The 11,037-nt window shown below is 36.4% G+C and overlaps 2 protein-coding genes and 1 long non-coding RNA gene across 3 annotated transcripts; 1 reads left to right on the plus strand and 2 right to left on the minus strand.

Moving 5' to 3' along the window:
* Positions 1-682: 682 nt before the first annotated feature.
* Positions 683-1,597, plus strand: LOC122609093. Its single transcript, XM_043782154.1, has one exon. The coding sequence runs from the start codon at positions 683-685 to the stop codon at positions 1,595-1,597; it is 915 nt and encodes a 304-aa protein (XP_043638089.1).
* Positions 1,598-7,059: 5,462 nt separating this feature from the next.
* Positions 7,060-7,413, minus strand: LOC122609578. Its single transcript, XR_006325337.1, has 3 exons — positions 7,341-7,413; positions 7,153-7,252; positions 7,060-7,077 (listed from the first exon to the last, which is right to left on the minus strand). It is a non-coding gene; the product is annotated as an uncharacterized LOC122609578 (long non-coding RNA).
* Positions 7,414-8,418: 1,005 nt separating this feature from the next.
* On the minus strand, positions 8,419-9,717 carry LOC122609094. Its single transcript, XM_043782155.1, has one exon. The coding sequence runs from the start codon at positions 9,715-9,717 to the stop codon at positions 8,419-8,421; it is 1,299 nt and encodes a 432-aa protein (XP_043638090.1).
* Between the last annotated feature and the right edge of the window lie 1,320 nt (positions 9,718-11,037).

The following is an 11,037-nucleotide window of genomic DNA, read 5'->3' on the forward strand; positions in this document are numbered from 1 at the left end:
AGTGTGTAGTAGTCAGTTTAGGGTAATACGTGTTTATAAATTTAAAACTCGATTTTGCACATCAAGTTTTTGGCGCCGCTGCCGGGGATTGTGTGCTGATTTAGTTGTTAATTTTGTGGTTTGATCCTTTCTCATGCGTGAGGAAGTTACTCGTTTTATTAGTATAGTTTTCTTTTCTTACCACTTGTGCATTTGACGTGTTTGTGTTAGTTGTTTTTGCGGGCATATTTCTTAGTTGATGAACTTGTGTTCTTCAGGTCTACCCTTGCATAGTCCATTGTCTACTCCAAGAAGGCCAAGAGGACGCCAGTTTAACTTTACTGAATCGACAACACCAATACCAACACCATTTTCACCTATAGATAAACCCACGCTTGATTCAGACGAGGAAGGGTTTTATTGTGACGAACTCTTCAATTTAGACGTTAAGCAAGAGGAAATGGCTGAGGAACAACCAAGGGATCCAAATGACACTCGCTATGGCAAGAGGACACGAACTATTCCTACCACCCGTGGCTCCACCATTAGACCTCCGGCTATTGATCATACTTTCAATTTGAAAGGGAATCATCTCAAGAGCATAGAAGAGCAACAATTTGATGGAAAAAGGAAATAGGATCCTTACCAACACTTGGATAGGTTTGAAAAGTTGGCTCGGCTTTACCAATATGGTCAAAATCAAATGAATGCCGTGAAGCTTGAGACATTTCCCATTTCGATAGTTGGAGATGCACTTGATTGGTTCAATGATCTTCCAGAGAATTCAATTACTACTTGGGACCAACTAAAGGAGGCTTTCATTGGTGAGTTTTATTCAGTTAGAACTCAAAGAAGGTTGGAAAATATGATAAGGTCTTTCGAACAAGATGATGGAGAAGATGTAGTGGATACTTGGGTTCTTTTCAAGAAAATGTTGAGAAATTGTCCAGGCCACAATTTGACTAGAGAACAATATGTGGAGCTTTTCTTTGATGGGTTAGATAAGAAGTCTAAACGAGAGTTAGGTTATGCATTTGGGGGTAGTTTGAATAACATTACACCTAATGAAGGCTATCGGATCTTAGAAGGTATGGCAAAGGATAACTCAACTATGGATGATGAAAGGTTCTTAAATAATGAAAGGAAGATGAAGAAAGGTACAAGAGAAGGGAGAGTTGCAAGGGCTGAAGTTAGCGATGACTCAGGGGTTATTGGAGAGATTCAGGCGCTCTCTGCGCGAATGGATAAGGGATTCACTGCTCAAGAGGCTAGGTTTGGAGCACTTGAGAGGGATGTTAAGGTCTTAGCAGATGGGTGTGACCATTGTGGTGATACGCACTATTCTGATGAGTGTCCAAATCCGGCACCCGAAGATGTGAACTATGTTCAGAATCAACCCCAAGGGAGCTTCCATCGCAACACTGGTTTCCAAAACCGATCTTCAGGTAATCCTTCTTATAACTCTTCTTTTCAGACTAATAATACTCGTTTTTCAGGTAACAGGCGCCAAAGAGACAGTTATCAGAATCAACCTCAACAGCAGACTCAGCAAGGCCAAGGATCAGGTTCTTCTTCTTTTTCTAATACCGATCCTAATGTCGAGTTGAGGGAGATGTAGAAGCAGTTGGTTAGTAATCAAGTTGAGACAAACAATAGCATTCAAATGATCAGGCATGACACCAAGGCTTTGAGTGAGATGTTGGATAGAATAGATGGGAAAGTCGAAATTAATATGAAGAATCAGTGTGTTAATTTTACAGATCTCGAGAGTAGGATGGCTGCTTTGACTAGGCCTCATGGTACTTTACCTAGTAACACTCAACAGAATCCGAGGCCTCAATTTAGTCAGGGGCAGAATCAGGGACCTAATACGGGCCAGAAGTACACTCCACCTCCAGCTCACCAAGAGCAAGCCAAGGCCATTACCACTCGTACAGGTAGATCTTATGACCCTCCTCCTATGCCTAATGTTATTGTTTCAGATGTGCAGGATAAGGGGAGCAATGATGTATTTGATGATGCTGATGTTGATGAAAAGATAGAGATGGAGGACAATCCGACTGTGAAAACTCCGGTCACTCCTCCAAAACAGGCTGTGGATCCTGAGGTTAAACCATACAAGCCAAAGATACCATTTCCACAGAGGTTTAGGAAAGTAAAGTTGAAGGAGCAGTATGACAAGTTTGTGGACATGTTCAAGAATGTTCACATTAATGTTCCTTTAGTTGATCTTATTCACGGGATGCCGAATTATTCCAAGTTCATTAAGGAGCTTGTGACTGACAAAGGGAAATTGGATGAGGTGAAAGCTACTTTTCTTAATGCCGAGTGTTCTGCTATCTTGCAGAACCGCATTCCACCCAAGCTTGAAGATGCAGGGAGTTTCCTTATTACTTGTTATATTAGAACTCTTACTTGTAAGGCAATAGCTGATTTAGGAGCTAGCATTAATTTGATGCCTTACTCGGTTTGGACCAAGTTGGCTTTGGGAGTCCTTAGACCTACTTGCATGAGTATTAGACTAGCTGACCATTCTTTTTAGTATCCCATTGGGATTGCTGAAAACATGACTGTCCGGGTAGGCCATATTGTTTTTCTTGTTGACTTTGTTATCCTCGAGATGGAGGAAGATACGAAGGTACTCCTTATTCTTGGACGACCATTCCTTAATACCGCGGATGCTATCATCCGTGTGAAAGACAAGGAAATTTCTTTGGGTGTGGGTAATGATAGGATTGTGTTTAATGTTGAGAGTTCTATTAAGCATTCTTATTCTACTGATAAGACTTGTTTCAGGATTGATGTTGTTGATGATAATTTAGACAGAGAATTTCTGGAACTCATGGAGACAGATATTGGAGAGGGCGAGATCGCTGATTTAGGATCTGGAGATATTTCCAATGAAGATTTGTTTGCAGAGGTCATGGCGCTTAGCTCAGATGAGACACCCCCCGAGGATGAAACTTTTGAGGAGGTGGTTGTTGATGGAAGTTTGAGGGTACCTAATGCTGTTAATGTACCACCTACTGACTTGGAGCTTAAGCCACTTTCGACCCATTTAGAGTATGCATATCTCTTAGGTGAATCTTCTTTACCCGTGGTTATCTCGTCCTCACTCTCGAGTGATGAGAAAGATTGTCTTTTGTCTGTACTTAGAGCCCATAAGCGGGCTTTTGCTTGGAAGACCACGGATATTCCAGGTATTAGTCCTGATTTTTGCCAGCATAAGATAGATTTTCTTGATGATGTTAAGCTCGTTGTCCAGAGACAAAGGCGGCTGAATCTGAACATGAAAGAAGTTGTTAAGAAAGAGGTGATTAAGTTGTTAGATGCAGGGATCATCTTTCCTGTTGCCGATAGTTCATAGGTAAGTCACTACAAAAAAAAATACCTTTCAGTGACACACAAAAACTGTCACTAAATATCGAAGAGGTGTCACTAAAGACACCTTGGGTAATGGGTGGCAGAAAAAAAAAGTGTCATTAAAGACGGTGCCACTAAAGGGTTTTAGTGGCACTTTTTTGGTGTGTCACTATAGGTCTTATGGTTTTAGTGGCACTTTTTTGTGTGTCATTATAAGAGTTACGGTTTTTAGTGACATTTTTTTTATGCCACTATTGGCTTAAAAACTATTAGTGACAGTTTTAAGTTGTGTCACTTTAACCTTAACGGCTTTTAGTGTCAGTATCTCATTGTATCGCTATAGCCTTTACAAGTTTTGTGACACCCAACTTTATGTCATTACACGTAATTTCTGGCACTAATTTGTGTCACTGGACTTTTTTGGCAATAGTTTTAATGCAGAATACTCTTGCCATAAAAAAGAATCACATATATATCAATAATCAAGATTGCCTGAACATCACAAAATGAAAAGAACCATTCCGTTAATATAATTACATCTGCAAGTATCATTGGACAAATTTTTGTCATTAATATTCAAGAAGAACTCAAAATAGTCATAAGTCAAACAACCTAACTTAGTAGACTTCATCCAATGTAGCAGACATCAAAAACTTTGGAACTAACTGCCCCCTATCCAATGTAGCAGACTCTTCTAGCTCAATCTCTCATGACAACAAACAATCTATGACATATGAAGAAATGCTAGAAATTACACTCTAAGATATATCCATATGACATATGAAGAAATGCTAGAAATTACATTCTAATATAAATAAGGACTAAATAAATCAACATACATAAGTCTAGCTATTTTTTCATATGTAACAGCACTCAGATATAGATTATGAAACGTATGGCATGATAGAGAGAATGTCGGTATGTAAATGTAAGTGTACCTAAGTAGAAAATTAAGAAAAAGAACTTTAACTAGCTATGAACTCTTTTAAAGGGTAAAGTTATTATTGATTCCACTTCCAGCTGAAGATCTTTCGTTTCCATTTGTCAAGTTGTTTCGGTCCATAGAATAATTATCAGAAATCTGAAACACCATAAGATATATCAAACGAGAGCTACAAGTATATTATCACCAAATGGAATAAAATATGCATATGATAATACCTCCATATTCATATTTCTAAGGATGCTAGTTAAGTTGGCACCAGGTATGTGTTCCCTAATGATGTTCACAAGAGTACCTACAAGACCTTCTGTTTGAGCCAATCGTTGTTCAAGAGTTGTTGGATCTGCAGATGATGAGGTACCATTATCCTTGACAGAGGGCATCTTTCCTATGCACCGAACATAGCCTCTTTTCTCTGGACCCTTGACCTTAGATAAATCATATTTATCCAATCACCATCTAAGGTATGTGTGTTGGTAGAGTCAGTCGCAACAGCATGTAGGGCTGCCTATATATCAATAATATATGTACCATTAACATGTATAAATACAATTAATAATCTAAAGTTTTAATGTCCACAAAACACCTTATCACAACTCGAGCAGCTTTCTCATTAACAATATTTCCATTTTTACGTGTGCGGCGTTTGTCGTATATTTCTCCCCGTGTTAGTTCCTTGCCGTTTTTTTTCATAGCCTGTATAAAATAATTAATCTATTGTTAACTTTGAGTTTTTACTTTAACAACTAAACTCGTAGATACCACTACAGTTGAATTTCCAAATAGACAGTTTATAATTTACCTCCCCGTGAGCCAGTCTAGCAAATGATTTTGTCCCAATGACATGGGGCTCTTCCATTTTTCACGACTATCTCGTTTTTTTTCACAGATTTCCTATAAACAGATAACAAGAGTAATATATAGTTGATACTAAAGACTCATTAGTAGTCAAGAGATCAATGGCTAATGTCGATACCTGATATTTTGGATCCATCCATTGGGTCACCAAGTCCATAAACTGTTCTAGATTCACCCTTTTATCAGTTTGTCTTGCCACAATCTGATCAACAAAAAGACTTGAATCATAATTTCGTGATTTTACTAAGTTTCTCCAAGTATTCAATTTTTTCCCCATGCTACACAGAATCCATTTTTTGATAGCATGTGTCTCCCTTGGTGCAAAAACAAAATTTTCCTACGAGTAAAACTTGTACATGTTAACAAATATATAACAATAGTTGAAATTTACAACCTTTACATAATTTGCATTCTAAAATTAAGAATACCTTTACTATAGAATACATGTCTTCCTTCTTGTTCATGGAAACCTTTCGCCAATCACAACAGTTTAAATCAACATTTGCAGACCTTATAACAATGGATCCTAAGAATTGTGTGAGTTCATTTCCTTCTTCTCCAATTGGTTTCCCATACCTATTAAAAGTCACTTTGATTTTCTTATTTTTTTCCATGTCCCACAACTCTTTTTTCTTAGTAGGACCTCGAGGCTTCTTTTGTAAACCTACAGTAAGAAAATATATGCAAGTTTTTGAAGTCAAATAATAATAAAACAATATTAATTTAAGAAAATAGGAGTACAACTTAAAAGTATGCCAAAGTAGAATATACCTTCTACTTCAGGATGATTCTCAGATATTTGCCCATCATTTGGGAGTTCTAGTTGAGAAGAATGTCCATTTGTTTCCTTAGGATGATTCTCAGACTTTTGCCCATCATTTGGGAGTTCTAATTGAGAAGAATGTCCATTTGTTTCCTCAGGATGATTCTCAGACATTTGCCCATCATTTGGGAGTTCTGGTTGAGAAGAATGTCCATTTGAATCGTCTAATGCTTCATCAGTATGCTCATCACCTTTTGTTTCAATGGAGACCATGCAAAGTCTCTTGCGCTTAGCCATCCTATAATATAATCACAAAATACGTAGGATGTTAAATCGTCTCCCCCAATTTGCTACAATACATATATACATATACCCCCCCCCCCACACACACACACGCACACATATATAAAAAGAATGTGTAACAACTACTAAACATATTCCATGTTAAAATAACAGTAAAAAAACATGACAAGCAGATAGGTTTTTAACAATTATTATGCATATTCAAAATTCCATCACTCGGTTTCAATTTCTTTATCATTTATGCTATCGATTTTCATATCTGGTGTTACATCATCCCCCTCCTCCCCGACTCGATACAAACTAGTCACAGGATCATTTGAATTTTCAACTAGCTGAGCATCAGAACTTTCCATATCAAATAAGTCTCTGAGCTTTATATGTCTTACAATAGACCAATCTTTGTTCTTTGGATCATTACCATAAAAGACCTTATCAACTTGTGATGCAAAAACAAACGGATCATCGAGTAAATTATCACCCGTATGCGTTAGATATGAGAAGTTCACCAATGTTGCACCAAAATCATCTTTCTTGCATCCCCTATTAATATCAACCCAATCACATCTAAATACAACTACCCGTATTTTACTAGAGTAGTTTAACTCAATTATATCTGTGAGCTTTCCATAGTAGTTAATTACACCTTCAACGGGCCTTCTATCTCAGCTGCTAGCATAACTTAGCCCGTCACAGAAACAACAACACCACTATTTTGAGTTTTTCGCTCTTTCTCACGGTCTTTTGTGTGAAACCAGTAACCCTTGACCAAATACCCCAAGTAGTGTTGCACACTCTCAAATGGACCACGAGCAAGCCACTTTATTTCTTCTATAATTCTTTGATCATTTTGCTCTTCCATTAATGCGACCTACGATATAGTTAGTTAGAAAAGTCAGAACTTGTATTTTAATTAAAATAAAAAAACTAGCAGATTGTAAATTACCCGATTCTTAAACCATTCACTAAATTATTGACTATGAATCTTATCAATTTCGTACATTGGTAACCGCCGATGTTGACCCTTGACTATTCTTTTATGCTCCCTGCAAATGAAAAAACTCATTTTTATTATTGAGGTGTAGCTAAAAGCTTATGTTACCTAAAAATGTAAATAATAAAACTATATCTTACTCTCGAAAACGAGTGACCGAGTCAACATTAAATAGCACATAACGATGTGCTTGTGCAAGTGATTGGCATCAAGTTCAGAATTCGAGTATTTAATTTTTTTACGAGATGAATACTCAGAATAATGTATCCTACCCAATGGTCGACCAGGGCAAAGTAGGTTAGTTTCTTCAATATCATTTTGATTACCCTCGTCATCATTTCTGATTGGTCTACTGAAGATTGTTTCCACTTTTGAGAGATATCTAGAGCAAAATGTCAAACTTTCTTGGGCTAAATAACCTTCTGCAATTAATCCTTCTGGATAAGCTCTATTATGTACGTAGGACTTAAGTGTTAGGAGGTCCCTGCCATATTAAATTTCCAGATTAATATAAGTATTAATATTATAAAAACAAAAAAGTGAAAAATTAAATTTACCTTTCAATGGGGTACATCCAACGGAAAGCAACAGGACCTCCAAGCCTTATCTCTTCAACTAAATGGATTACCAGGTGTACCATGACAGTGAAAAATGGAGGAAATAGTTTCTCCAATTTGCATAATGTGAGAGCAATATGAGACTCAAGAAAATTAAGGTCATCTTGAGTTAAATCTTTGTAGCAGATTATTCAAAAAAATTGCAGAGGTCAAGTATAGCAGAGCTGACTTGATCAGGTAAAGTTCCCCGAAGCGCAATAGGCAAATACACTTACATTAACGTATGACAATCATAACTTTTTAGCCCAATGAGTTTTTTCTTTTTTAGATGCACACAACGAGAAATGTTGGAAGAATATTCATCAGGGTGTTTGATGGACTTAAGAGTTTTTAAGAACATTTCCTTCTCAACTCAGGTCATCTGGTAACATGCCTTTGGCAAGAAAATGGTGTTGCTCCGTGGACGTTTTTTTGGATGTAGTTCTTTTCTTATGCCCAATCGGTGAAGGTCAAGTCTTGCCTTATAGTTATCTTTTGACTTCCATTTTTGTCCCAGCAAAGTGCCTATAATGTTGTCACACACATTCTTTTCGATATGCATAACGTCTAGGTTGTGACGCAGTAGCAAATGTTCCCAATAAGGCAACGTAAAAAAAATACTTTACTTTTTCCAACGGTCACCATCATTTTCTTTGAGGTAGTCATAACGAACCAATTGCCTCAAGACCTCCTCACCTGAAGGACGAACAGGAGCATCTCTTGATTCCTCACCGCCAAGAAAGGATTGAGTGTCTTTACGCCATGGATGGTCAGATGGTAGCCATCTTCGATGACACATGTAGCACCATTTTTTCCCATGTTGTAACCATTCAGAATCAGTATCAAAACCACATGAGGGGCATGCAAGTTTTCCTTTCGTGCTCCACCCATAAAGAATGCCGTAACCAAGAAAGTCAGAAATTGTTGAAAGAACAGCAGCCTTCAACTGGAAGTGTTGTTTTGTTGAGGCATCATATGTTCGAACTCCAACCTCCCATAACTCTTGTAGTTCTTTAACCAATGGTTGCATGTAAACATCTATCTTGTTGCCGGGGCTTCTCGGACCAGGAATAATTAGTGACAGAATAAAGTTTGGTTGTTTCATAACTAACCATGGTGGTAAGTTATATGGAACCAAGAAAACGGGCCAAATACTATATGCCACATTCATTGTCTTGAACGGATTGAACCCATCGCTAGCCAAAGCTAACCGAATGTTTCGTGGATCACTAGCAAAATCAGGAAACTTCTGATCAAAATTTTTCCATGATAATGCATCAGTTGGATGTCGTAACTTTCCATCTATAACACGATCTACATGATGCCACTTCATAAGGTCAGCTGTTTTAGAAGACTCGAACAATCTTTGTAAACGAGGCTTTAACGGGGACCATCTTAAAATGTTTGATGCCTTCTTTTTAGTTTCAGTAATTTCAACATCTGTTTCTTCAACAACTTTCCATCTGGAAGTTCCACAAAAAGAACAAACCTCGTCTTTCTTCTTCTCCTCCCAAAATAACATGCAGCCATCAGGGCATGCATCTATTTTCTCATAACATAAACCCAAGTGTCTCAATATTCTTTTCACTTGATGAGTCGTTTTGAGGATTAAATTTCCTTCGGGTAACAAGTCTATCAAAAACTCCAATAACATAGAAAGTGATTTGTTACTCCAACCATTAAGACACTTCAAATGAAACAAGTGCACCAAACAAGATAACTTGTAATACTTTGAGTTTGGATACACCTTCTCGTTAATACCGTTGAGAAGTTCAGAAAAGTCACTGGTGGAAGCATCCGGCTCCGCATCATTGTTCAAATGAGAAATATCATTTTCAGCATCACCAACAACTGCTTGAGTGATATTTTCTACTGTACGGTTAATATCATTCAACAACCCTTGCATGTCATGATCAAACATGCCCCTGTCTCATTATCGTTTGTAGTTGATGATGACGGTCTTGTGACCTCTCCATGATAAACCCAACTATTGTACCCTTTTTGAAAACCCCAACATAATAGGTGATCAAACACAACACTTCTTGTAGAGTGAAACATGTTTACACAACGTGAACATGGACATAATATCATTCCTTCGACACTTGACCTATCAAATGCAAAATTCAAAAAACTTTGCAAATCATTCTTAAAAGGTTCACTTGTTCTTCGTTTAAGATACATCCAAGATTTATCCATTATCAAATATAATATTTAATTATCCTAACAAGAAAAGCTGACATGTTAACAACGTAATAGTTGATTTATATTAACTCGATATTGTGATGTGAATGCATAATCAAATAGAAGAGAAATACAAAGTCATACCCAATTTAAAGCAAACTGATAAGATATTCATAATTACCAAGATGAGACTTTCGACATAGCTTATTAAAGGAAAATGTATTTCCCTAAAAAAAGCTAAACCTTCACAACAAGAATACTAAGCTATGAGCCAGACCCAACGAAAACCATGAAAGTATGAAATAAAACTGATCAAGTGCACAACAATCATACATTTTTCCATAATTAAACTTAGACATCTACAAGAGTACGACATAATATGTAAGCTACTACATGTCATACCGTCATTTTTCAAATGCACATGAATCAAGTAATTCAGGTTGAACAAGTTGTATGGTTGCATAAACCATACCTAATGTTATATAATACTATATTAAAAGTAAAGTTATAGAACACTACAAACTATAAAAATCTAAATTAATAACTAATACGAGTATTTAAAAAAGTAGTTAGATAAATTCAAATTGAAAGTGAAAAAAAACATGAGATCTTTCAATATAGAGTAGCAATCACAAGAAATGACATTACAAATAATATATAGTATTCAACCCATATACCCAATTATATAAACCCATCAACCTGTCTATTTTCTTTTCATAAAGTTTAAAAATATAACTTAATTTTACAAATGAAATAGTAGATACTTAAGAAAATGGGGAAAAAAACAACGCCCATTTTTCACTTTGAAAAGGTGATTAATCAATTATATTCAATACAAATATTAATCAAAAGACATCATAGGATGAAATAAATCTTAGTTATTGATTCTGATTAAAAAGCCCTAAAATTGAATGAAGGTATGACATTGTACTTAAGAAAAACAAAATTTAATAAAGGCTATTGCAGAAAAGAAAAAAAAACTAAGAAAACAAAAAAGTTAATAAAGTAATCACCTTGGTGTTCAAATAACAAAGAAGGAAGGACGATTTTTGCTGGGGAA

Source organism: Erigeron canadensis, chromosome 7 (assembly GCF_010389155.1).
Source record: "Erigeron canadensis isolate Cc75 chromosome 7, C_canadensis_v1, whole genome shotgun sequence".
NCBI classification, from domain to species: Eukaryota; Viridiplantae; Streptophyta; class Magnoliopsida; order Asterales; family Asteraceae; genus Erigeron; species Erigeron canadensis.